The sequence below is a fragment of the Onychostruthus taczanowskii genome, unplaced genomic scaffold (genome assembly GCF_017590055.1).
Source record: "Onychostruthus taczanowskii isolate IOZ18803 unplaced genomic scaffold, ASM1759005v1 scaffold7, whole genome shotgun sequence".
Lineage (NCBI taxonomy): Eukaryota > Metazoa > Chordata > Aves > Passeriformes > Passeridae > Onychostruthus > Onychostruthus taczanowskii.
This window is the reverse complement of record NW_024504786.1, coordinates 805,107-831,757: the sequence shown is the minus strand read 5'-3', so window position 1 is coordinate 831,757 and position 26,651 is coordinate 805,107. Positions and strand designations below refer to the sequence as shown.

The following is a 26,651-nucleotide window of genomic DNA, read 5'->3' as shown; positions in this document are numbered from 1 at the left end:
ACAGAGTGGGGTCGGATGCACTGTGAGGAGCTTTGGCAGGAACAGGGCTGTGCTTTATCTGTTGGCAGAGTTTGGGGTTTGGGCTGTGTGGGAAATAGGAAAAGTAAGAAGACGTTCAGAAAGCTGTGAAAGCAGGCCTCAGAAACAGAAAGAGCAGAGAATTTAAAGCTAGCTGAAAGTAGAAAAGTTACAATAGTACAGCAAGCAAGGACACGAAACAATAGTTTGAGTTTTAGGCTTGGTTAAGATAGACCTTAAGACTGCAGAAAAATATGCCTAGCAAGATTGTAGAAGGTTCTAGGTTTAATATTGGAGTATTGTGTATTGTTAATAGAAAGCATAAAAACAAGCATTGTGTGAAGCTTTTAGTGATTGGCTAGAACAATTATCTGCAAGCTTTAGCAATATGCTGTTGGCTAGAAAGTTTTTAAAATGCTCTGTGCCAAAGAAATCTTTGGCTGCTGCTGGCAGGACATGAGCTGTTGCCATCCCATTGTCTCAACCATGTAAATGAGGCTGATGCCACAATAAAGCTCAAGGAAGGTGTCCCAGCAGTCCCATCCCATCTGTGCAAACCTCCAATACTGTCAGTGCAACGAGCCAGGACTGGGCAATAAGTTACATAAACTCCATGCATTATGAAACATATTGCTTTTTTTCTACCCTATTTCGCTACACATGGACTTGATTTAATTAAAACACCATCACCACTGGCTAATTAAGAAACAACCTTTGGCAGACAAATCTGCATCACACGTTCCACATGTTCACAGCAGCAGGCGCAGCAGGCTGAGATAAGAATTGTTCTCATTCTCTTCTGTGACCCTCACAGCCTGTCCCAGAACACGCCTGGGAGAGCCGTGTGTTTCTCTCTGTGGCCAGAGAGCTGCTGCCACACCGCCAGGGGCTGGGTTTGGGCTCTGCCCCTGAGAGCTGCGCTGTGCTCCTCTCCCCGCAGATCGGGCGCCTGGTGATCGGGCAGAACGGGATCCTGTCCACGCCGGCCGTGTCCTGCATCATCCGCAAGATCAAAGCCATCGGGGGCATCATCCTCACGGCCAGCCACAACCCCGGCGGGCCCAGCGGCGACTTCGGCATCAAATTCAACATTGCCAACGGAGGTCAGGCTCCTCCTGCCGCCTTCTCCTTCCTCTTGCCGTTATTGTTTGCTTCTTGCGCCCACCCTGCGGGATTAAGCCCTTTTCTGAGCCAGAGATGGGGTAACTGAGAGACATTTTAAAAACTTTTACCCTGTTTTCAGTTTCATGTGAAGGGTGAGGCAACACAGGTGTTAGAATTCACGTTATCACAATCAGAAGCCAGCTGTTTCTTAATTACAGTGCATTATAAGTGGTTCTTGGCCTATCAGCTTTAGTCCCACCATGGTGTAAATGCCTTAAAGCCAATCATCTAAAATTACCCCTCGTGGGTGTCACTACAATGCATCTTTCATGATTCTATTTCTCTAAAGTATCTGGTCTCATTTGCAAGGCCAGCCTTTGAAGCTTGTTTCTAGTTTAATTTCTCTCTCTGCAATGTCTGTCCTATTCCGTGGCGTTTCTAACTCAGCATTTCTTGTCTCAAGGTTTGCACGCAGATGGACACTGTGTGAGCCTTCTGCCAGGCTTTGAGAATTCCCTACAAATCCATTTCCCACACCACCTGAGAATCCACTTTTCTGTTCACATCCCAGAAATCAGTGCCCTGAGCAGTGGTTCCCCTAATGGAGCAAGTGATGCTCTGCTCCCCTCATTCCCTGGTGTTCCTCTTCCATTCCCAGCCCGAGTCTTTGCTGCATTCCTCAAGTTCACTCCTCTTGCAGTTGGATTCTTTAACATCTTCCCCCTTGCCCATTTCATTTTGCAGGTCCTGCTCCTGAAGCCATCACAGATAAAATTTTCCAAATCAGCAAGAAAATTGAGGAATATGCCATCTGCCCAGATCTCCAGGTGGACTTGGGCACCATTGGGAAGCAGCAGTTTGACCTGGAGAACAAATTTAAGCCATTTACAGGTAAACAAATGTTCTTCCTCTTGGCAAGGGTGAGGAATTGGGGTGTTCCTGTGGCCATTGTGACCTCTCCTTCTCATCTGTTGCATAATCCCCGTGAGGACATTGCTCCTGGCATTTATTTATTGGTTGATTTTGATTGATATAATTTTCTGTCCTGCAGAAGTTTCTACTTCAGTAGCAAAACCTTGATCCATCAAACTTCCCTAAAATCAAAGGCTGTTTTTTCTGCAAGGCAAACATGTACTTGAAAATAGAAAAATGCAGCTGCAGTGCATTTTCCTAATTAAAAATTGCAGAGTTTAATCTTTCAACTGACTTTTTTCCACGGTTTCACATATAAAAGTTGTCTCTGTGAGTAGGAAGGCTGTTACATTTCACATGTGACTTTTCTCAGTCAGCAGTGAAATATGAAATTAAAGTAAAAAAAGACTTTTTAAAAATACTGCAAGTATTTTTTTTACCATCTCCTGGTGCTTGTAATTAACAAAGTTAAAAGATGATAAAAGTTGGCATTTCTCTCAGTCTCCATTTCTTTGTAGTGGGATTTTTATGCTGTTTTTTGTTTTTATGTTGGCTGCAAAGGTGCAACTTTTTGAACTATGAAGTTCACCCTTCCCATTGACTTTGGTGGAAATTAAATATCTGATTTTGTATACATATTTTAAAATTTAAGTGAAGTGGGATTGAGCCCTCTTGAAGGTAGTCCAAAGAGCAGAGTTTGATTTTTTAGGTCCACTTGTGACCTGATTAGCAGTGAGAGCCTATAATTAAATCCCTAATTTAGCCCCATTATTCCTAATTTAGCCCCATTGTTCTGTCCCTGTTCTGATCCTCTGGGATGTTCAAGGGCTTTGTGCTGAGCCCTGGCCCTTCACTCTGAGGGCCCTCAGCACAGCAACAGGACTTGGCTATCACAATTCCAGGCTGTGAGGGTTGATCCCTGTCTCCTCCTCTTTTCCAGTGGAAATTGTGGACTCTGTGGAAGCCTATGCCAGCATGCTGAGGAATATCTTTGACTTCAGTGCCTTGAAGGAGCTGCTCTCAGGGAAGAACCAGCTCAAGATCCGCATCGATGCCATGCACGGGGGTAAAAAGGGCTGGGCTTGGGGCACTGTGGGGTCAGGGGTCCCTGGGGATTTGTCACCTACTTCAGACAGGAATTTATATTGCAAGTTTGGGGTTTGGTTTGTAGCACACTGGATTTTTCTTTTTGGGAGCAAATTTTTTATGTCTTGTGTTATTTTCTTTTGTCAAGTGTTGTGTTTTGGGGGTTGGGATGAGCTGGTCTTTAAAGTTCCTTCCAACCTAAAGCTTTCTAGGATTCTGTGAAATGTTTTATGCAATTCTGAAATGCTTTGGGCTGGGAGGGACCTTAAAGCTCATCCAATTCCACCCCTGCCATGGGCAGGGGCACCTTCCTCTAGCCCAGATTGCCCCAAGCCCTGTCCAGCCTGGCCTGGGACACCTGCAGGGATGGGGTGGATTTTGATGTAAGCTGCTAAACCAAAAAGCACCCAAAGTGACCCAAACTGAGCAGCCTGAGGTGGGTGGTGCCGTGGCTGGTGCAGAGCTCCCTGGGGGCTGAGCCAGCTCCTTCCTCTCTGTTTTGCTGAGACAGTTGTGGGCCCTTATGTGAAGAAGATCCTGTGCGAGGAGCTGGGAGCCCCAGCAAATTCAGCTGTGAACTGCACCCCCCTGGAGGACTTTGGGGGCCACCACCCTGACCCCAACCTGACCTACGCTGCTGACCTGGTGCAGACCATGAAGACAGGAGAGTACGACTTTGGAGCTGCCTTTGATGGAGATGGGGTAAAGGAGCTGCTCAGAATTCCCCTTCTTTCCCTCTAACCAGCTCTGGGGACTGAGGTGCACCCTTTCTCTCCCTCTCTCCTCTGTAACCATGAGTGAAGTGAACCACTCACTGCAGTGTGCCACAGCAGAAATAGTTGGATACTGTGTAAATAATCCCAAACTGCATTTAAATAACTTTAAACCTGTGAAAAATCAGCAGGAAGACAAAACCCTATGGAGGTGCTGCTGTGCAACTTCTCCAAAGCTCTGTGTTGATTTCAGAAAATCTCTGGGAACTGCTGGGTTTATGGGCTGGGCAGGGAGCTGAGCTGTGCCTGTGCTGTCTCCCCCAGGACCGTAACATGATTTTGGGCAAGCACGGCTTCTTCGTCAACCCCTCCGACTCGGTGGCCGTCATCGCCGCCAACATCTTCAGCATCCCCTACTTCCAGCAGACCGGGGTGCGCGGCCTGGCCCGCAGCATGCCCACCAGCTCTGAGAACACACAGGGGTTAAGAGCAGAGCACTTTTAGAAAGACTTCTTTTTTGGAGTTCGGCAGGTGAGCAGATTGGATTTTTTCCCCTGCCCAGCTGCGTCTGGGTGGGGGAGGGGGGAAAGGCCTGCGGCCTGAGAATGAGAAGCCGGAGCCGCTGCGAGATGCAGAGGTAGAAGAGTTCTTAAGATAGTTTGGGCAGCCTTCTTAGAAAGAAGAATAAGCGGTTGGGAGGAGAAGGGGTAGGCAAGGTGCCTAGCCGCTGCTAGGACAGGCTGTGCTTTTAACCTTTTTAGTGTTGAAACAATAGAAGCTGTAAAAACACTAATTTTCTTCAGCTGAAAACTGAGAAGGGATGGAGGAGGGGAAAGATGAAGAAGGTTTGAGTAAGAGAAAGAATGCTAGCAGATGAGCACCTGAGATGGAAGAGATGATTGGAGTGGCTTTGAGCCGGACTTTTCTCTTATATAGCTACGGGTGAAGCCAGTTTTTTCCGTTAATGCAGAGACTGCTCCTTGGGGGAGGCGGCTAGCTAGGCATTAGGAATGATAAAGCCGCGAAGAGAAGTCAAAAGAACAGAGACTGGGGGGAGGGTGTGGTGAACCTTCAGCTTTCAGTGAAGAATCTCTGTTCCTGAGCCCTAGGCTCCAGGGGAGTGAATATGGGGGGGACAGGAGTCCCAAATAGTAAGAGGCGGCTACGTCTTAGAACTGGGCGGAAAGCATTCTTAAAAAACTTAAAGAATAGTTTGAATCCGTAGACAGTAGTGAGAGCACTGGACATGGAAGGGGAGACAGTCACTATATGGGGCAGGGAGCCCTGCCAGGGCACGGCGTGCCCCTTTCCTGAGGTTTCACCCCAACCCGTCCCGTGTTTGTGTGGTGAGGAGTGCAGCAGAAAGGTTTGATGGGTTAAACCATGCCTGGGGACATGGCAGAGCTGGGCTGAGCTCTTGGCTCTTCCTTTTCCCTACAGTTAAGCCCAAACAAATGACTCTGCCAACCTTTCTTTTCCTTAAATTTGATAGCGACGCTTTCTTGGTGAAATGCTTTGAGATCTGTAACATAAAATTGCTTTGAAGAGCTGTGTGTTTGCATCTGTTCTGCAAATGCACATCCCAGCCATCTCCCAGATATCACACTGGGATGAAATAGAGGAATTGTTCTAAAGCAGTGGCATCCCCTGCCTTCAGTGGCACCCAGGAGAGCTGCTGATCCCATTTCCCCTGGGAGCACCGAGAATCCAGGGATGTGACTTGGCCTTCTTACCTTGGCAGGGTGGCCCAGGCCACAAAGATTGCTTTGTATGAGACTCCAACGGGCTGGAAGTTCTTTGGAAACCTGATGGATGCAAACAAACTGTCTCTGTGTGGAGAGGAAAGTTTTGGGACTGGTAAGTCAGCGTTCCCAGTATCACCCATGATGGTGCTGTTCCTCCTCTTAGTTGTTTATTCTTTAGAGCTTGGGATTTATTGTTAATACTTGTAAAATACTAAAATATAAAAAAGGCTTGGAGGAATTAGTGTGGAGATGAACACAGTGCTAAAGGTTTTGTGAGGGAGGAGCTCCTTCTCCTCCAGCTCTCCAGGAAGGCGTGTGGAGATTGAGGTTTGGGGGCCTCTTTAGTAGCCTGGTCACTGAGTCTGTGGGGATTAAATGCAATGCTAAATGTATTTTTCAACTCTTGGTGGCCAGGAAAACCTTCTCAATGTTTTCATTTCTGGAAAGAAATACGGTTTGGAGCACGGAGTTTTATTAGGGAAGGTTTCAGGTCACTATTAAATCTCTGAGCTTAATAGGGCCCTCATTTTCCTGCTCTGAAAACAAGGTATGATTTAGAAACTTTAAATTAACACTTGCCTTTGAACAGTCTAAGTGAGTTATTGAGTTACTGAGAAACAAAGTGAATATCACAAGGAATTTTCTGGGGGTTGCAGGGAAGTGGATGGGAGCAGGATTTGCTCCAGGTCGGAGCAGGGTGCTCAGGACAGTCAGCATTCCCAGGAGGTCTCTGCATTCCCTGAGCTCTCCCTGGCATCTGCCCTGTGGTTTTGTGTCCTGTCTGTGGAAATGGGACCTTCCCTGAATCAGCACCTGATTCCTGCACAAACCTGAGTTTTATCTGGTCTGAACTCTCCCTGAGATGTTGTTTTTCCTGTTCTCTGAGGATCTCAGGTGGGATATGCAGGGCACAAGGTCCTGAGGGAATTTCTCACTCAAACCTTGTGTATTTCCCTACCATCACCCCAGAAAAACCCTTGTGTGTGGGAGCCTTAAACTCCCAAATACCTGGAGTGAAGTGCTTTGCATGAATGTGGAGCTGGGATGCACAGCTTGACAGGAGAGGATTAGCCCAGCTTTCCTGGGGCTGAGGAAATGGGATCACAGCTCTGGGGGGCAGCAGGGTGCTGTGGGGCTGAGCAGCCTCCAGGAGCAATATTTTTGCAGTCAGATATTACTCTGATATGTGGGACTGGGATTGGGTTGGAAGAAAAGGTGAATTTCAGAGAGCCTGGTATCTCTGTAAGGAAATCTTGAAGTAAATATTGAGTAAGGAAAGATTCTGGAGTTTTGCCCTGAGTGATTTCAGCATGTGCTGAGTTTATATCCTGGACCTTGGCTAATGAGAGGGCACTGGTGCTTCAGGAGATAAACAAAACCAAATTCCTGGAGCTGCTGATGGGAGAGGATCTCAAATGAGCAGCTCCCCAAAACTGTTTCCACCTTTGTATGAGCAACAAGCTCAGTTTCTCTCCATCCCTGAGGGACTGCCTCCCAAATCAAGGTGATTCCAGTCTGAGAGAGAGGATTGGGATTTTGGCCAGGCAGCAGCACATGCAAGTGGTGGGAGCTGAAACAGTTTGGGGGAACAGATTGGGAAAAGGCCCAGGAGAGTTGGAGTCCCCTAAAATGCAAAGGGGTTTGCCCATGTGGCAAATGCACTTAGGAAGGAAAAAGGAATGAAAAAGGGGTGAGGAGGGTGGATTTGACAGGAAGTTAATGAAGAGTTGTTTGGAGCTGGACAGAATGGGAGTGTTGAAAGGGAGAGAGGTGAAAGAGCAGCCCAAAGACCCAGTAAAAATTGAAACAAACTGTGAGGCAGTGGGACCGGAGCGCAGCAGCAATTAGAGTAATGCGACATGACAGAATTCCTGCTTGCTTCCCTGGGTATTTTGTCCAGCAATAAGTTGGTACATCACATGGGACTGGTGTTTATTTAGCATTCCTCTCCATCACCTCTGCCCAGCTCTCTCCACCCTGAGGGACCATGAGGATAATTTATGGCCGCATCCACAACAGTGGGATTTGTGCAAAGCACCATGTAACCCCTGCTGTGCCCCCAGCCCTTTCCCAGGGGATTCCCACTCTGGCACTCCTTCAGAGGGTGGCATGGCAGCTCTGGAGTGCTCCTGGCATTTCTTTAATACATGTTTGGAGGTTTTCCAGAGTAGGAGGGGGGAAACTTTGCATCTGTGGGGCACAGGGTGGAACTGGCTCACCAGAGGGACTGAGTGTGGGCTGGGTGTGTTCTGGGCCATCTGATCCCATTTAATTTGGGGGTTCTGTAAGGTCCAGCACCTCTCAGGTTTCCCAAAGGATCAGTGCTGTGTGATCCCACTCTGCTTCCAGGGCAAGGCTGCCTCTGGCTGCTTCCTGCTCTCCTTGCAGTGCCAGCTTTGGGGGAATCCACAACAAGAGGCAATGGGCACAAACTGAGGCCTGGGAAATTCCACCTGAACACGAGGAAGAACTTCCTTACTGTGTGGGACAGATTGCCCAGAGAGGTGTGGAGTCTCCCTCATTGGAGATATCAAAAATCTGGATGCAATCCTGGGCTCAGGGATGGCCCTGCCTTGAGCAGGGAGGTTGGACCAGATACCCCACAGATCCCTTCCAACCTGATCCACTCTGCGAATCCTCCTTTAGCCAAGAGAGGAGCTTTTCCAGCCCCCAGTGAGAGCAGGCTGGAGGCTCTCCTGGTCTCAGCACGTGGATGGAGCCTCTCCTTGCCCTGCTGCTGCCAGCCCCATGGCTGGTGCTCCCTGCCCTGCTGCTCCTCTCATTGTTCTGGGGTGATTTTGGGGTTGTTAGGGTTTGGTTCTTCAGGAGGGCTGGCATTCCCCTTGGTCCTGAGATGATCCCAGGGTACTCCTTGGCACACAGGACACAACAGCTGCTGAGGAGTTGATGTTCTCCTTGTTGATGCTCTCCTTCCCAAGCTGTTCCTTTGCATTTGCCTTTTGTTTTTTATTTGATGCCTTCCCCATTACTTCCTTGGGAACAGAGTTAAGGATGTGTGAACAATGAGAGTGTGTGTGTGTGTTAAAAGATGCTGAGTGTTTTATTGGGGCCGGAGCTGGAGCAGAGGAGATCCTGACCCATTTTAATGACCCAGCAGGGATGGAGCTCTGGAAGTGCTTCCCATTTGTGAGCTGTGCAGGGGGATGGGGAGAGGAGACACGGCTGTGGTGTGAGGAGTGGGAATTGTGTCTGTGCTGTGTCCCCACAGGCTCTGACCACATCCGAGAGAAGGACGGGCTGTGGGCAGTGCTGGCCTGGCTCTCCATCCTGGCCGCGCGCAAGCAGAGCGTGGAGGACATCATGAAGGACCACTGGCAGAAGTATGGCAGGAACTTCTTCACCAGGTGGGGAAGTGCTCCTGACACCTCCCATTCCCTGTCCTGTGGCAGAGCAGAGCCCTGATGGCACTGCTGTGTCACCTTCAGGCTGTTCCTGTGTCACTCCACTCCCCAAACACTTGGCAGCATTCCTGGGTGCCATGAAATGGGGATTCACCTTAACCCTTCATGGCATCCAGCTTTGGGTTGTTACTCCAGATGTAAATCTGGTACCAAAGTCTGGACATTTTATAAGTGCAAAGCACCTTTTTTTTCTTTTGAGATTTTTTCCTTCAAGAGTAATTTTTGCTATGGGATCAATATTCTTGAGGCCCCACATCACAAATTATTTTGTGATATCTTCAGTGACAGGGCATCTCATAGAACAGATGCCCAGCCCCATGGCTGTTATTTACCTGGTTGAGTTCCTGTCCTGTCCCCAAATACTCAAATTTAAGCTGCAGTGGACATGGAAGATGGCAAGAGAAGGAATGAGAACCAGCCTGCACACAAGCAGAGGTGGGAACACTGTGAAAACATTAGGCAGAAATCTTTCAGCTTGGAAGATCTACATGAAAATTCCATCTCAAATTGCCGAGTGAAAGAACTTGCCTTTCCTTTGTTTTTTTTTCTTTCTTTCCCTCCCCAAAAAGCCAGCACACATCTGAGGCATGGAAACCTGGGGGAAAATACCAAAGTCTAGGATGAAAAGGCAGCCTTTTAGCACTCGAGGTATGTGTGCAGAGCAGGCTGAGCACAGGGATGGGCGGCTCAGGCGGCAAACAGAGCGGCACAAATCCCGCTGGCAGCGGGAACACAGACTCTGGGATCCTGGAGTGGGCTCCAGCCTCTCTCTGCTGCCTCTCCTGCCCGGGCAGGGACATCAAAGCTGGCACTGGATGTTTTCTTGCTGCAGTCACAGCTGCAGTTTGCTGGGGGGACGCACTGAGGGTGTTCACAGGAACCACGAGGAAGCTGGTGGGGTGCTGTGGGCACAACTGCAGGAAATTCTTGGCAGTCAGTTGGATCTTGGCCCTGGCCCTCGGTCTGTGATACTCGCTGTGAGACAGCACTTTGTGCTTTCATCTCCTGGCACCAAATGCCTGTGATATGCTGTGCTGTATCCCAAGGATCTGTGGGGATGTGGCTGTAGTGCTGCACACGAATCCTGCTCTCTTTTCACAGACTCCCACACTGGGCTGGATTGGGAGGGACCTTAAAGCCCATCCAGTCCCACCCCCTGCCATGGCCAGGACCACCTTCCATTGTCCCAGGCTGCTCCAAGCCCAGTCCAACCTGGCCTTGGACACTGCCAGGGATCCAGGGACAGTTTCTCTGAGCAATGTGTTCTGGTGCTCTGATGTGCCTTTTCTACCTGTCCTCTCCAGGATGGGAGCTCGAGAAGAGCATCCCAAACCATCACAACTCATTGCACCCTCCCTCCCTAATCCCTGTGTGTGGTGCTGGCTGCAGGTACGACTACGAGGAGGTGGATGCAGATGCTGCCAACAAAATGATGAAGGATTTGGAGACGGTGATGTTCGACCGCTCCTTCGTGGGGAAGCAGCTGTCGAGCGGGGACAAAGTCTACACGGTGGAGAAAGCCGACAACTTCGAGTACAACGACCCCGTGGATGGCAGCGTCTCCAGGAACCAGGTGGGCACAGCCTGGCCTGGGCTGAACTGGGACTGTTTTCTCCATGTCCTCTTTCCATCTAGAGCACTGGGCTGGGAATGCTGTGTCTGGCAGGCAGTCCTTGGTTCTTGTTTCAGGGTCTGCGATGTGGGTTAGGATGGGCATCAATCCCTCTGGGAGTGGGGAGAGAGGAACACAGGAGCTTCCTGTGGCTCCTGAAGAGGAGGGATGGTGCAGGTCAGGCACAGCCACGCTGGGTGATGCTTGTGAATGCTGACCTAGAACAGAGACTAGACAGAATTAAAGAATAAAACAGGGATTTATTAAAAGGATAAATGGATAACCCTTGGGCAACCCAAGAGCCCCGCCAGGGCTTCACCCAGGATGAACCCAAATGGTCCCAAAATGCATGAGTGCTCACGGGGTCTCTCCCTGGGATCAGCTCTGCTCCATTTGCAGATTGGAGTTAATTGTCCAATTACAGCTTTAGCCCATGAAGTCCCATTGTTGTTTTTCTCTCTTGATTCTGCTGTTTATGCTCTTGGGCCTGAGATTTGGATCATTTGTCCTTGGTGCCCAGCTGGAGCAGGAATTGTTTTGTCTCCCTGCTCTGTGCACAGAGCTCACCATCCCCTAATGCAAATCTCAGAACTGCACACTAAAGCAGCACAGAATCTGAAAAATATAAAAGCTAAACCTGAGGCATCATGGGGATCATGGAAAACCCCTTGGCTAGCCATGAGCCCAGAGCTGAGAGCTTCCCTCCCTGCCGTGTCCCGAGCAGGGCCTGCGGCTCATCTTCTCCGACGGCTCCCGCATCATCTTCCGGCTGAGCGGCACCGGCAGCGCCGGGGCCACCGTGCGCCTCTACATCGACAGCTACGAGAAGGATGCTCAGAAGATCAACCAAGACCCACAGGTGGGTGCTGCACCTCACTCCTGCCACTGCTGGCTGCCTGAATTCAGGCCTTTCTCAGCCCTGCTTTGCTTGGAGATGTGTGGAGGTGACAGGAATTTTGGGAGCCAGAGGTTTGTATCTTTCGTGCCGGTATAAATAGGATTATTTAAAAAAAGCTCAATGTGGAGTAAGTATTCTGGGAATCCCTCACAGCTGCCTCTGCCACAGCACAGTCTTCCTGTCTGTGTTACCCCTGTGTCTGCTTTAACAAAAAGAGTGGATCACAGCATCACCTGTACCTAAGGTGAGACTGCCCTGTTCTGCACTGAGTTCAGTAAATGTTCTGCAACATCACTTACAAATGCTGCTGAGCTCTTGTAGACACTGGAGGAAAACAATCCTCCTCTTGTATTTAGGTTTAGCCTGGATATCAGGAAAGGGTTTTTCACCTAGAAGATGGTTGGACATTGAAGAGGCTCCCCAGGGAATGGGCACAGCCCCAAGGCTGCCAGAGCTCCAGGAGTGTTTGGACAATGCTCCCAGGATAGGGTGGGATTGCTGGGGTGTCTGTGCAGGGCCAGGAGCTGGACTCCATGATCCTTGGGGATCCTTCCAACTCAGGATATTCTGATTGTGTATTCCCCAGTAAACACTCTGTTGGCTCTTTGTGCCTAACTTACTGTGCCATAATTAACAAAAAGACTGAAAATCCCCCCTTGTGAAGGTGGGGGGGGAAGTTAGGATTTGCCTGTCCTGTGCTGACGTGGAGTTTGGGATCCAGCACAGGGAGGGCAGCAGAAGCACCACTGGAGCTTGGGATTTTCTCTGAGCACTGCATCCCTGTCCCTGGTCCCAGAGCTGGGGTTGTGAGCCCAAAGCAACCTTGGGTCAGGAGAGCTGAGCTTTGGGTGTCCCAGCCTGACCTGGGTGCTGAGGACGCGGTGTGGGAAGGCTGCACGTGCAGCTCTGCAGTTCTGAGCCCTCTCTTTCCTCCCTGCAGGTGATGCTGGCACCTCTCATTTCCATTGCACTGAAACTTTCCCAGCTCCACGAAAGGACCGGCCGCTCCGGGCCCACCGTCATCACATAGAGCCAGCCTGTGCTGCAGCGAGCACTGGGGCAGGCAGCCCAGCCCCTCCCCTGGCAAATTGCCACTAAAAGAGGAATATTGATTTTATCCCTGTATTTAAGAACACTGTTTTGCTGCTAAGGATAGCCAATAAACCCAAGCCCTCAGCACCCCTTGTCCCCTTTGCTGCCTCTCTTTGTCCCCAGCACTGCTGGAGGTTGGGTGTGGTGCTCCTTACACAACTTTGGGGCAACACGTGGACTCCTGGCTTTTCCTCAAACAAAAGGCTCTAGAAATAAGAGAGACACTAAATTCTTCAGTAATTCACAGGCTTTTATTACTATATTGGAAACTTTCCTGGGAAAGGAGCACAAATACTTTATCCCAGTTCGGATGAGCTTGTTTGGTTGAATGTGGACAGTAAGAGCCTTGGAATAATCAGATTTGCAGGCATTAATGTGCAGTATCTTATCCAAGGGCACAGAGAGGGTCACTTTGAAGACAGCTGTAGTTGGTTTGATGTTAGGGCTGTGCAGCTGCACCTTCCTGCCCTTTTCCTGGAAGTACTCACACTAGTGGGATGGGTTTAGGTCCTGTCCCCTCTTGGTTTGCTTGTCTTTGTCACCCAAATCCTGCAATCCCTGTGTCCCATCTCACCTTCTGCCCAGGGCTGAAACTTAGGCTGGGTCCCTGGGCAGGCCTGGGGGAGCAGCTCTATTACCCAGGAATGTGGAACATCCCACCCTCCTCCCAACCTGCCAGCACCACTTCCAAGGGAGTCTGGATGTGCTGACAGAAGGCTTTTTATCTCACCTGTGCACAGGTGAGGGGTCTCTGCTGCTCCATCTGCACTGACAGTTCTGCTGGGGGAGCTGCTCTGCTGTGGGGGGGATAAAAGCCCCCAAAAACCAGATGCAAATAAGTCTGAAAGCCAGAGTAAGACCCAGGAAGAGCCTGAGGCTGGGAGAGCTGTGTTTTCCACGCTGTGCCTGCCCAGTGCTTCCCTTGGCAGGATTGATCCAGAGGTTTCCCTCCCTCATGGCTGGCTGCAGAGCACTAAACCAGGAAGCTGGGATTAGTGAGGGAAAACCAATTTGGCTGCTCTAATTTGCCTTTCAAGCATTGTGTGAACAAGTGACCCTGGAGATTATGGTTGGCCTCTTGTTAAAGCAGGTCAGTCCTGGGTTCCTCCTCATGGAACTGTGAGAGTTTTCCAGTCAAACTGTGCTAAAAGCTGCTCTCTGCCCATCCTGGTGCTGACTGGTGCTAACAGCTCGCTGGTGACACACTGCTCTCCTCTCCTGGGGCTCCCAGCTTCTTTCAGCACCTTCAGAAGGAGAGGCAAAGTTTCCTGTGCTCTCATGGCTTTATCTGGGCTCAGTTCCTCCAGCTGCTCCTTCCCACCACACCTACTGGAGCTGCAAAGTAGAGCCCAAAGTGTTCCCCCTGTGACAATCTGTGCCTGTGCAGCCCTTGCCTCTCTGGCTGATGGCATTTGGAGCTTTGTGCCATGGGGAAATGTTCCTACAACTCCCTGCCAGGACGCTGGAACCAGCTGGGGATCGGGCTCCTCTCTGATACTGGCCACTTGGCAAGAGGAAGCTGCACCACAGGAGGTTTAGGTTGGAGATTTTGGAAAATTTCTTCCCCAAAAGGGCTGTCCAGCCCTGGCACAGCTGCCCGTGGCAGTGGTGAGTCCCCATCCCTGGAGGGCTTTCAAAGCCACGTGGATGTGACACTTGGGGACGTGGTTTAGTGGTGGGATTTGCAGTGCTGGGGAACAGTCAGACTCGATGGTCTGAGAGGGCTTTTCCAGCCTAAATGATTGTGTGGTTCTGTGGCTGCTGGCCAGACATCCCTTTGGGGTGGCCTGGGTGGATTTCCTTCACTGAGCAGGATGCAGCTCCTGGCAGCTGCCCCAGTGCCAGCACGCCCCTGAGTGCACATGCAGGGAAAGTGGCTGTGGGTCAGGATAGCTGGTGAAGCTCCAGCTATGGGAGACTCCTGAGCTTCAGTTAGTCCTGATTTTCTCAGAAAATCCACTTTCACCCCTGGGCTGGATCCTGGTGGAGCCCTTCCAGGTCAGGGGCAGAGCAGGAACAGGGGAGCACGGTCAGTCTGCGCAGCATTGAAGGGCTGCCTTCGCCAAAGCCGTGGCCGTGGAGGGGTTTGCAGAGACTCAGCCCCTCTGCAGATGGAGATTTGCATGAAAAATGACTCCTGCTCTTTCTCTGCCTCTCTCCAGGCCAGAGCTCAGGCCTCCTGTCCCGGAGGAGCCCAATGAGATCCAGATGTCTCAGCTGTAACCTTTACGTAAGGCAGGATCTCATTTCTGGGCGCAGCTTGCACTGCACAGAGATGGAAACACATCCCAAGGACTTCCTGGGAAGAGCAGCCACAGCCCAGAGCAGAGCTCAGCCCAGCCCCAAACTGTGCTCAGGAATTCCTTGTCCCAGCCTGGCTGCTCGAGAAGAGGTGCCATGGCCAGGACCTGGCAGGAACCGGTGTCCAGGGTGGCCCCCGGTGTCCGGGGTGACTCCCAGCACAAGGGGATTGGTTGAACCCCTGTTCTTAAGGCACAAAAGCTCTGGAATCCTGGTTTTCTGGAGGATTTTCCACTCTGGAGATGGAGTGTCTCTCTCTAGATGGCAGCATTGGTAAAGAGTCTCTGGGCCACCTCCAGCCGAGGCAGGGTCTTGCCACACCTCACTCTGTTGTGACTTCATCAATAATCCTGGGATTCAGTCCCAGTTCCTGTGTTTCTGAAGCCTTGGTGAGTGCACAGGCTGCCCAGCTGGTCCCTAAGGATGGGCTCCCATGCAGAAATATTGGCACAAACCACAGGTCTGAGACCACCCAAAACAGTTCAGGAAAACACTGCAAGTGCTGTTTTTGATGGGGTAATTCCATGTGATAAATCCAAAATCTGATCCCCAGATCTTCAGCATGTAGACTTTTGGGCAAAATTTCCAGGTACTGCTGAAAGAAATGTGTTATTTGTCATGTTCCCATCACAGCACTGACAGCTCTGCCCAGGCTCAGGTAGAGAAAGCAGATGAACTAAAATAATTATTAAGTGAAATCAAATCCCATTTGTTTCCTCAGTTTTCAGACACTGACCAGGGATGTGGGACCAGGAGTGCTTGTCTCATCCCTTCCCTTGGTATTCCCCCACACTCCTAGCTGTGGGAGGCTCTGGGAAGATCCCAGAAACGCTGAACTGGGACCAGAAAAAAGCAGGGCCAGGCTGGGGCCAAAGAGTGCAGTGAAGGACCAGGTGAGGGAGGAGTGGTAAGAATGGGACAGGATCTGGATGTGGAGGTGGGAGCAGAGGGGTGGAATAAATGCAGAGTAGAAGGGATAAAACAGAGAAGGATTTGGTTTTTCTGCCTTTGTTTTCACAGGCTGTGATTATGAGCCAGAATTCACAGGGACAAGAGCCCTGTTCCCCATTCTGGGAAAAGGTTTCCCAGATCAGTGCTGCCCCTGCTGCTCCCAGCACCCAGCTGCAGCTCAGCTCTGTGAACTCCCACTCTCCTCTGGGCCCAGCGCTCAGCTCCACACGTACAGCTTGATTGCGGGGAACAAATGAAGTTTTAATTAGCATGAGGAATCCTGGTGAGGAGCAGCAGTCCAGGTCTGAAATGCATCCAGGCTCCTCGTGTGACAGCGTGTGAGAGCAGCCAAGGCCGCAGCTGTGGGGATGGATCTGAGAGATGATGGGGATCAGATGCTCCCAGGGCTGCTCTCAGAGAGCTGGGGGTGCTCACCTGGAGAAGGGAAGGATCCAGGGAGACCTGAGAGCCCCTTGCAGGGCCTGGAGGGGCTCCAGGAGAGCTGGAGAGGGATGGGGGACAAGGCCTGGAGGGACAGGACACAGGGAATGGCTCCTACTGCCTGAGGGCAGGGGTGGATGGGATACTGGGCAGGAATTGTTCCCTGGGAGGGTGGGCACAGGGTGTCTGGAGAAGCTGTGGCTGCCCCTGGCACAGGGTGTCTGGAGAAGCTGTGGCTGCCCCTGGCACAGGGTGTCTGGAGAAGCTGTGGCTGCCCCTGGATCCCTGGCAGTGCCCAAGGCCAGGCTGGACAGGACTTGGAGCACCCTGGGACAGTGGAAGTTGTCCCTGCCCATGGAACTGGATGAGCTTAAGGTCCTTTTTATTACAGTAAGGCAAAGGCTGGTGAAAAATCCTACCTGTGGCACAGTTAATTTGCCATAATTTTGACCTTTCTAGAAGCAGCCAGGATGAGCTGAACACTGGGGGAGTTTGGCTGCACTTTGTGGCTGTATTTGATATCCTGACACGGCTTAGAAAGACTTTGGATGAACTCAGATCGATTCAGCTCCCTCCCCTGCTGTGTGAAAGCCACCTGGAAGGACTTTCCATGCCCTGCTCCCTCCAGGTGCCTGTTTGGGTGCCCAGGGTGACTGTCAGATACAGCTCCTGATGTTGGGGAATCCCCACAGTCCCTCCTCACTCACATCCAGAGCACAAAGGAAGGCAAAAAGGTGAGTTTTGGAAGGAATAAAAGGCCAAGCAAGCCTTGTGAGTGTGCAGTGTTTTGAATCATCTGAACTGTGTTTACCCAGCACTCCCGGGAGAGGAGGGAGCTGCAGGGAAGGGGAGCATTGAGGAAGTTCACAAGCAGAGTGCTTGTGCTGTTCCTGGCACAGAACTGCCAGTCCTGTGTGTCCCTGTGCCATGAGCCTCCTGTGGCAGGGCTGGGAGACCCTCAGGAATCACCAGCTCCAGCAGGGAGCACTGGGATGGCTGTTCCTGGCAGCAGCACAGGGGGCTTTGCCTTCTCCTCCGGAGTCACCTGCCTGCAAAGAGGGCAAAGAACCAGAGACAGACACGACAAATCCATCCTGTGCCAGTGCAGCCCGAAGATAAAAGTGTTGTCATGCTCTGTAATTGCAGTCAGCCTCAAAGAAGAGGCTTTATGAGGGCATTAATCAGCTGCTCAGCTCCTACAAAAGGAAATAATGGGATTTTTAAACAGTGCTGGGGTTTAATTTGACTCCGCAGCAGTTTAAGGTTCCTCCCTTTGCAGGAAGTTTCAGCTGTTTGAGAGTTTGACCACTTGGACGACAGAGGAAAAAGTACATAAATATGAATTTAAATGATGGTCCTGCCTAGTTTGATACCTACAACTTTCAGAGTGAAGCACAGCCTTTTCCAAAGCCAAATGACAGCCTCAGTAACAAGCAGCTTAGGCTGGAGAAGTTAATTAGTATGTAGGTGTTATTTAAATAGCTAAATGAGGCTTTATTGGAATGCTAAAATGCATTTGGCCCAGTTCAGTGCCTTTTTCAGGAGTACCTGAGCTGCCCCCACTTTCAAGAGGCCAGAGCCCCCACACTTACTGGTTTTTAGTTTTCAGTGTCCTCCTGATTAAATTATTGCTATAATATTTAGGCTGTGTGGAGAGTAGAGAAATTGAATGTAAAATGAAGCAATTCATTTTTCAGTTTATTGCCAAGCAAAAATGTGCAACATGTGCAGAGCTTTTAATTAGTGTCTCACTCCCAGCAGCAGGTGAAACAGGGCAGCTCCTGGCAGCATTTCAGGCATTCACTGTTGATAATATTTATGGCAGAATGAGCAAGGTAAAACATTTTATTTTGCTGCTTGCTTTCTCAAATTAAAAAAAAAAAATTAAAAAAATTAAAAAAAAAGAGAGAGATATGGGCTAGATCAATTCAAATTAAACAGCAGCAAAAGTGAAATTAGACATTTGTGGTTGCAGCTCCCTGGCTGCACTGGTGAGCTCTCTATCAAGGGAATCAAAGGCATTTTTTAAGCAGTTCTTGTATGTTCTGCTTTGAAGTGACTGCTACAGATGTCTTATAAAAAGCAGCTGAGCTGCATTTCTCAGTTTCAGATAGAGGGACTGCAAAGCCACCAAGTAACTGAATGTCCTCAGGTGTGTCTGTGAGGTTTGTTGTGTGTAGAAGGAGGCACAGAACACACCTCAGCTCCCCCTGATTTCTTCTCTATACCAGCTGGGCTGATGTAAACAGCAAAAACCTCTGGGGTTTCCCAGGAATTGGTTTTTACATCCAGGGAAATGCAACAGATTCCTGTCTCTGTGCACTAATTCCTCACAATTGTGCACTGTGGCTCGTAGCTCAGTGCTTGCACGTTGGATTTTCATCTTACATTCACAAGTTTCTTCCCCTCTCCTTTTCCCTTCTTTGTTTCCTCCTTTTTGGCCTCCTTCACCCTTTTCCATACTACCCCCTCTCCAACACAGTATTTTTTCCCTCTAGATTTTATTTCATTTCTGCAGTTCTGTGTGGGAGCACAATACTTCACAGGCTCCAGCACAGGTGGCTGAGGAGTTACTGAATGATCAGGTGAAAAAGAAACCACATCGACCCCTATTTTCAGAGCTGGTAAAGGCAACTTATAAATTAATTGCATTAGGAAACACAGGGAAAGAGGCTCCATCCTGAGTTTAATTATTAAACCTCAGCTTGTCCAGTTGCAAGGCATGGCCACAACCCTGTGCACACCCCAAAGATCTTTTTAAAAGTTACTCCTGTGGGATTCAACTCCCTCAAAACAATATTTAAAATGTCCTTCAAAACCAAGTTGTCTTTGTTTTAACACCATTTCCCCCCTTTTAATAATGATTCCCATTATTTTAAGTCTCTGTAGAGTGGTGGCCAAGCACAGAAGGCAGTGATGCCGAATCCAGGGAGGATGGAGATGATACAGGGAGGCTCAGGCTGCATTTCCTGAGAATTTTCTTAACAGCAAGAGACTTTGCTAAGAGTTATTTGATGGAATTTGTGATGGGATGTTCTGGAAAATGTTCTCAAGTTTTTTTGCATTCAAAGCTCTGTAGATTTTTCATGACAAAAAAAGTTGTCTAGTTTTTAAGCATTCAAAGCTCTGTAGATTTTTCACTTCAAAAACATTCTTTAATTTTTATGCACTCAAAGCTCTGTAGATTTTTCACTTCAAAAACATTCTTTAATTTTTATGCACTCAAAGCTCTGTAGATTTTTCACTTCAATTTGCTCCACAGAAACTGATCTAAATGTAAAGAATGTTTCAATCAACATCTTTTAGCATAAATGATACACTGGAAACATTACAAAACATGAAGTGTTCAGTTACATCCCAGGGTCCCACGGCTTTTCCTGCACATACAATGACATGGCTGAGGCCTGGAGCGGGCTGAGAGGTAAAGGTTAAATTATGGATATGTATTCAGCTTTTGAGCAGCCTGAGGAGCTGTCGGGCCCTGCAGCCCCTCTCCCATGAAAGGCTTGTCAGCACGTGTTCCCGAGCAGTGGGAGAGCCCGAGGAGCCCAGCAGAATGGCAGGAGCTGAAAGGCTGCAGAAGAATGGAACGAGTGCTCTACAAACCCCCTCCAACTCCTGTTTGTTCCTTGGGCACTGCAAAACCACTCCAAAACAGAGGCCAACTGTTAACAGAGGCAAAGCCAGCTTCATCTTTTGCAGGCTGACAAATGGTCATGTAAGTTACCAAATAACCCAAGACCTCAGGATTAAACTTCACCAATTGTTTTCACATGATGCAACTTTAAATCTTTCTTTTGAACAGTATTAAATTTCCTTTCATTCCCATAAACTTCAGAAAAAGTTGACTGCTCTCACATTTCAGACTGTGACCCAGCTAACTTGCACTTTTCCCCTCTGCTAGTCTGGAGAACAGAATAATGAAATTCAGACAACAGTGACCAAATGTTGTTCCGTAGAACTTTCCTTTTACAAAACAGATGAATACTCCTGGGCTCCAAAACACTGCAGGGAACAAAACTTTCAAACCTTATGGAAATAAAATAGTAAGCCTGTGCAGTGACTTCATCTCCTTTATCAGATCAGAGCCATTTTCACTGGAATTGAAATAGATTTAAAAAAACAATCAACTCTAAATAGAGGAAAAGAATTAAAGAATCCCACAGAAACCATTATTGAAATACTACTTTATTTAAAACCCCCACACCCACATGAGAGAAAGCTGAATTTCACAGGGCTTTAGAGGGAGAAGATGTCTTCATCATCCTCATAATTGACATAATTCTTTGTTGCAGATAGAAGTGAGCTTTCCTAAGGCAGGAAAATAAACATTTTAGTGTTTGTGATTCACAAGGAGATAAGCAGCTGCATTGTGTGCCGGGACAAAGGGCCATAGAGAGGGGCCACAGACACACTTGGGGCTGGAGTTTCTCCCCGGAGGTGCTGAGCCCTCCGGGGTCTCACTGAAACCCCACCAGGTCGGTGCCCTCAGCATCCTGCCAGACAAAACCCTGTATTTACACAAGGAGAAATCCCCACTGTGCTGCAGCTCCGCTGCTGCTGCCACTGCGATTGCAGTCACTTAAACCCATCGCAAATTCAGCCACCAGAGTCAAAAGAAAAGGAGCCAAGATATATAAATCCAGGAGACGAGGTTTATGGGGGAACTAAACCAAACATTCACCACAAAGATTGAGTGCAGCCAAGTTGTTCTAAGTGAATGGGGTACCTCAGCTCATGGTGGGGCACCTCTCTGGGTTAGCTCTGTGCTAAACTCATGCTGATAGCAATAAAAGTTTTACATGCAAAATGAGTGGAAAATACGAGATGTTAGATAGGACAATACAAGTCCATAAAGCTGATACCTAAACCCTGCTATCTGGGCTTTGCCAACTCCCTGCTAACTTCCATGCAAATTCCAGCCCTAGATCCCCAGTGTTTGTCTTAATTGGAAGTCTTAAAGGTGAATTGAAGTGTTGTTGGAGTAAGAACCTGCTTAAGATGCCAAATCCCTGCGTAGACTTGCAAGTAAATAAATTGTAAAGGCTGACTAGGGGCCTTCTTATTAACCTGTCAAACCACCAGCCCTGGAATCCCTTTTTCTCCTGCAAAAATTGTGTTCTCCTTCCTCTGACGATTGAAGTGTTTTACTGCCTCACGTGCCTGGCCACAGAGATGAGGATGTTTAGGAAGGTGATGAAATCTTGTTCATCCTGAAGATGCCGTGGTCCTTCCTGGCAGGAAGGGCTGGGGCTCCCTGCAAGTGGTGGGAAGTGATGGATTATGACTGTTGGGTGTAATATTGGCTCAGTTTTCCAAACTACTGACCTAATAACCTTCTCTCTGAATCAGAGTTTTTGAGGGTTGGGTTGGTTGATTCCTTTTGGAAGAAGCAAACAAACTCTGCATGAGGAACTTGAAAGTTATGGAGCAATTTCACCTGAAACTACCTGAGGTGTTTTGCAAAAGGACAACTTGGTCATGTCCCAGCTGAGCTGTAAATCCATGTTCTTCATTTCCTGGCTCACTTCTGGAGCTAATGGGAATGACATAAAATAATTACAGTTTCCTTTAAGGATGACTACAAAGCTCAGCACCTGAGGTGTGAGTGCCCAGCTGGGTGAGTGTTTGGAATTGTTGCTGTCACACACCTCTCCCACTGACTGCACCATGTCCTTAAATGAACAATTCCAAAGTGCCCAGCACAATGGATGTCAACTGCCATGAAAGGCTGGGATGCCAGTTCAAAAAATAAAGTCACAACAACAACAAAACTCCTGTGTCATAAGCATGCCAATATTTGCATGTGTAATTAAATAGTTGCTGGTGTTTGTGTCCCATTGTCACCCTCCTTTTCCCAGAAGGGTGACACTTCATGTTATGGAAGTATGCAATTCAGGGATGTAAAGAACAGAGTCCTCCTGAGATATAAATATATGTATATTTATTTATATATATAAAATTCCAGTGTAATCCACACATGAAAGAATTGTGGTCTATTTCAAGGCTTTTCCTTTCATCTTCTCTAGTTTTCTGCCAATTCTCAAAGTGCTCCCAGACCACAGACTGAATGAAATGATCTGAACAGGGCTGACCTGCAGCTCCTGGTGCTCCCTGGGCCATTCCCCAGGGCCACCCCTGTCCCCACAGTGCTCCCTGTGGCTGCTGAGCCTTTGCTTTCCTCTCACAGCAGAGGAAAAATCCCACCTGAGGAGATGGAGCTCTTGCAAAGACTGGCACAAATGCACCTCCTCCTCATTGGCCTGACCTGCTGCCTTCAGGACAGAAGAATAGAATAGAAAAAAAAATAGATAAATAGAAAAATATTTACTCTCATATCTCCAGTCCCTTTTAAAGAAACACATTTTTATGCTGTACTTGCTCCTGAAACTCCACTGGAAAATAAAGCTGGCACCAAGTGGACAATGATTTCACCTGAGTTAGACAGAATTTCTTTCCTAAAGAATTCAGTGTAAGTTATGTCTAAATCTTCCACCTTTAAATGTAAGAGAAACAGGTTTTTTCCACCTTATAATTTAAAAATCCATGGTGAAATTTACACCGGGTCTTTCCATGGATGCACAGATTCTGGGAACCCAGGGAAGTTCTGCCCTCACTTCCAGCCTCCACTCTGGAAGCCTGAACACGCTGGTGTAATTCCAGTTGAATTTCAAGGGGGAAAAGGATGATTGATATGGCCTCAAATGGTGGAATCAAAAAATCTGGTATAGATTAATAGGAATATTAGTGAAAGCTGGAAAGGAAAACAGGGATTCTTTTCTAATGTGACATGATACTTAAGAACACACATTGTCAGTAACTACAAATGTGTAATGTTTCTCTTTTGTTTTGCTGTACTTCTGACACGATTCTCTCACAATGCTTTGCTTATCATCCTCTTGTAAGGTTTATTGTACTTACAAATCATTCCCAGACAGCTTCTTTGCTATCTTTTCATTAAAAAAAAAAAAAAAAAAAAAAAAAGTTTTGTGGATAATACATTTTCCCTGTGGGAACTAATTCCACAAAGATATTGACTACAAGCCTGTCGTTGTTTTAAAATATGTGGCCATGTATCAAATGGTTGATTCTTCCCCCCAGAGTCACCTTCTGAAGCTTTATGTGTGCACTTCATCACCCAAGCATCCTGAGGCCACGGAGGAGAAACTCCAGTGCTCACTCCTACCTGGAATTCTTTTTGCCATCAGATCACTGCAGACACTCCCTGCTATCCATTTTGGGGTCTTTAGGGCTGTGTCCACGCCAGTTCCTTTGTTTCATATATTTTTAGCCCTTCCACTGTGGGATGACAGACTGCAGCATGTTAAAGCAGGGAGAATATTTGTATTGATTTCCAAATGCTGCAGATTGAGAGCAGATGTACCACGTATTCCCCAAACGTATGTTTTAACTTTCATTTATGTGCTGTGCTGAGCAGCCTGCGAGCCAGGAAGTGATTTATATCTGCTAATTGCATGCACTTTGGTAGATTTGCAGCTAAAAATAAGTGGTTTGTTTTTTAATTATAAATGATTTATCCTCTCACGCTGCATGGAGCTAAAACTTCGAAGCTAAAAGAGAACTTGGAGAATCTGCATTTAGTTTCTGCATCTGCCACGGACTTCGTTTGTGTTTAGTGGGTTCTCCATGTGCCCAGCTCAGAGGAATCTGGATCTCATGGACATCTTACTTCAGAGAGACGAAGGAAACACTTCTGTGTTGCAGCTGAAGAGGTGTAGCAGCAGCTGCTGCCAAAAGCAGCGTTTCAGTGGAGACCCTGGAGAAGGGTGCCCCTCACCTTTGCTGCATCCAACACTCCGGCAGCTGTGGGGAATGGGACCCAGCTGCTGGTCCGGGGGAACGTCGCTCCCATTCCCCTCACCAGAGGGTTCACGGAATGGACTGGCCTGGGGGAGCACAAGGAAACACACGAGGGGTTTTCTTGTGGGCAGTTTGCTGTTAGGTCAGTCAGAAGTAACCTGAAATGTCACCTCAGAGGGGCAGGGCAGGCAAGCCTGGGCTGGTGCAGCAGCACTGCAATCCCAGCCGCATGGCCTGACCTTCCCGCTGGCACAGCTCCGCTGTTCCTGGTATTCCCTGTCTCCAGGACAAGTGTCAGGCCTCTGAGGGCACTCAGAGCTCTTAATGAGTCTCACTCCACCTGGCCTGGGGCTCTCTTTAAGAGTTCAGCCCTGGCCCCCTCAGAGTCTGTCCCTGCAGCATCCCAGTGCGGGGCGATGGACCCTCCTGATGCACAGACTGACCTCAGACCTGCCTCCTTCCCTGCTCCCCCTCAGACCTGTCTCATTCCCTGCTCCCCCTCAGACCTGCCTCATTCCCTGCTTCACCTCAGACCTGTCTCATTCCCTGCTCCCCCTCAGACCTGTCTCATTCCCTGCTTCACCTCAGACCTGCCTCCTTCCCTGCTCCCCCTCAGACCTGTCTCATCCCTACAACCTGCCGGCAGCCCGTGTGCGTGGAATGGCCCCTGAGGAATGGCCCTGAGGGATGGCCCCTGAGGGATGGCTCTGAGGAATGGCCCTGAGGGAACCTGTCTCATTCCCTGCTTCACCTCAGACCTGCCTCCTTCCCTGCTCCCCCTCAGACCTGTCTCATTCCCTGCTTCACCTCAGACCTGCCTCCTTCCCTGCTCCCCCTCAGACCTGTCTCATTCCCTGCTTCACCTCAGACCTGCCTCAATCCCTGCTCCCCCTCAGACCTGTCTCAATCCCTGCTCCCCCTCAGACCTGTCTCATCCCTACAACCTGCCGGCAGCCCGTGTGTCCCAGTGCCCAGAATGTCCCTTGTTGCTGGAATGGCCCCTGAGGAATGGCCCTGAGGGATGGCCCCTGAGGGATGGCCCCTGAGGAATGGCCCTGAGGGATGGCCCCTGAGGAATGGCCCTGAGGGATGGCCCCGGAGCTGTTGATTCCTAGCCTGATCTCAGAGCTGCCACCATGAACTCACCTGATGGTCTTGGCTGGAGTTGGGCCTGCCTTTTCACCTGGATTGGGGGTGGTGCTCCAAGGACCTAAAGCAGCAGAAACTCCACTTGGGTACCAGCAGCTCAAAGTCCCTCCCATGTGTCACACCAGATCCTGAAACACACCAAGCTTGACTCGCCTTGTCCATTTCATCCATGTTTGTTTATTGGCCAGTTTTCCTGAGAAAGTGGGTAATCTCTTGTCATTTTCCTGGCTGGTGAGAGGAGGTACATGTGCATGTTTGTATCTGTAAGAAGAAGGTGGTTCCAGACCTCAAACTCCTTCCCTAACATGCTGCCAGATGTTTATCTGGGCTTCCTCCTCCTCTTGAAACTCTGTTAGTGTCTGACAAGAAATACAAGATTCATATGGCAGAAGAAAAGCCTAAGGGATCTGATCTAGCAGGAAGTGAGGAGGAAATTCCTTTAATCTTGTCCTTGTTTCCACTCTGCTTATGAGCTTTTTATTAAACAGTTGCTGACTTTTGAAACCCTAAACCTAATCTAAGCATCCCAGAAATATGATTATTCTCCTGGATGGAAAGTAGTTATCATTCCTAGGAGCTTCAACCAGCTTTGTCAGTGTCCTCTGACTCCAGAAAAAATGTTATCCACCATTGGCAGGAGGGAATTCCAACTCTCCTGTCCAAAATCTTGGGTTTCCTGTCACCAGAGAGAGAGAAAAACTTATTTGGGGTCTGGGCTGGTTGACAAGGTGGGCATTGAACACAGGTTGGACTTCATGGTCTTGGAGGTCTTTTCCAACCTCAAAACCTATGTGATTCTGTGAAAAGTGTGCCCCTCCAAGTGCAATAATCCCATGGACTAAGGTCACAGGATGCGGGGCAGCCCCTTGGGAAGGGGAAGGGATGGAAACCTTTCCAGTGTGGATGACCACACACTGGAATGGATTATCCAGAGAAGAGTGTGGAGTCTCCCTCACTAGAGACATCCCAGAACTCTCTGGACACAAACCCATGCCAAGTGCTCCGGGGTGTCGGAGAAGGCAGGCTGGACCGCATCATCCGCAGTGCTCCCTTCCACCTCCATTCTGTGACTGTCTGCTCACAGGCTGGACTCGACAATCCCGCAGGCGATTCTGCGGAAAGCGCTACCCCCGCAAGCGCGACCATCCCGCAGGGACTGTCCCTGGGAAGGGAACGCGACATCCCGCATCCCGCAGGGACTGTCCCTGAGAAGGGAACGCGACCATCCAGCAGGGACTATCCCTGGGGAAGGGAACGCGACATCCCCGCAGGGCCGCCCTCAGAGCTCTGAGGGGCGGCTCCGAGGGCGGGCGGCTCCTCCTGAGGGCGCGGGGACAAAATGGCGGCGGCGGGCGGCGCGGGCGGCCGCGCGGGGGCGCTGCGGGG

At 49.2% G+C, this 26,651-nt stretch overlaps 1 protein-coding gene across 3 annotated transcripts in view; it reads left to right on the top strand.

Annotated features, from left to right (window-relative positions):
• Window positions 1-12,689, top strand: part of LOC121344900 (phosphoglucomutase-1) — a 45,175-nt gene extending 32,486 nt beyond the window's left edge. For 2 of the 3 annotated variants that reach the window (XM_041421231.1, XM_041421233.1), the window contains 11 exons: window positions 959-1,121; window positions 1,867-2,013; window positions 2,975-3,100; window positions 3,632-3,822; window positions 4,158-4,298; window positions 5,105-5,109; window positions 5,566-5,690; window positions 8,808-8,943; window positions 10,390-10,573; window positions 11,337-11,471; window positions 12,451-12,689. In XM_041421231.1, coding sequence (XP_041277165.1) covers window positions 959-1,121; window positions 1,867-2,013; window positions 2,975-3,100; window positions 3,632-3,822; window positions 4,158-4,298; window positions 5,105-5,109; window positions 5,566-5,690; window positions 8,808-8,943; window positions 10,390-10,573; window positions 11,337-11,471; window positions 12,451-12,540 — 1,443 coding nt within the window. In that variant the 3' untranslated portion in view covers window positions 12,541-12,689. Of the gene's footprint in view, window positions 1-957; window positions 1,122-1,866; window positions 2,014-2,974; window positions 3,101-3,631; window positions 3,823-4,157; window positions 4,299-5,104; window positions 5,110-5,565; window positions 5,691-8,807; window positions 8,944-10,389; window positions 10,574-11,336; window positions 11,472-12,450 lie in introns of all 3 variants that reach the window. The other variant, XM_041421234.1, reaches the window with a different exon arrangement.
• Window positions 12,690-26,651: the final 13,962 nt, after the last annotated feature.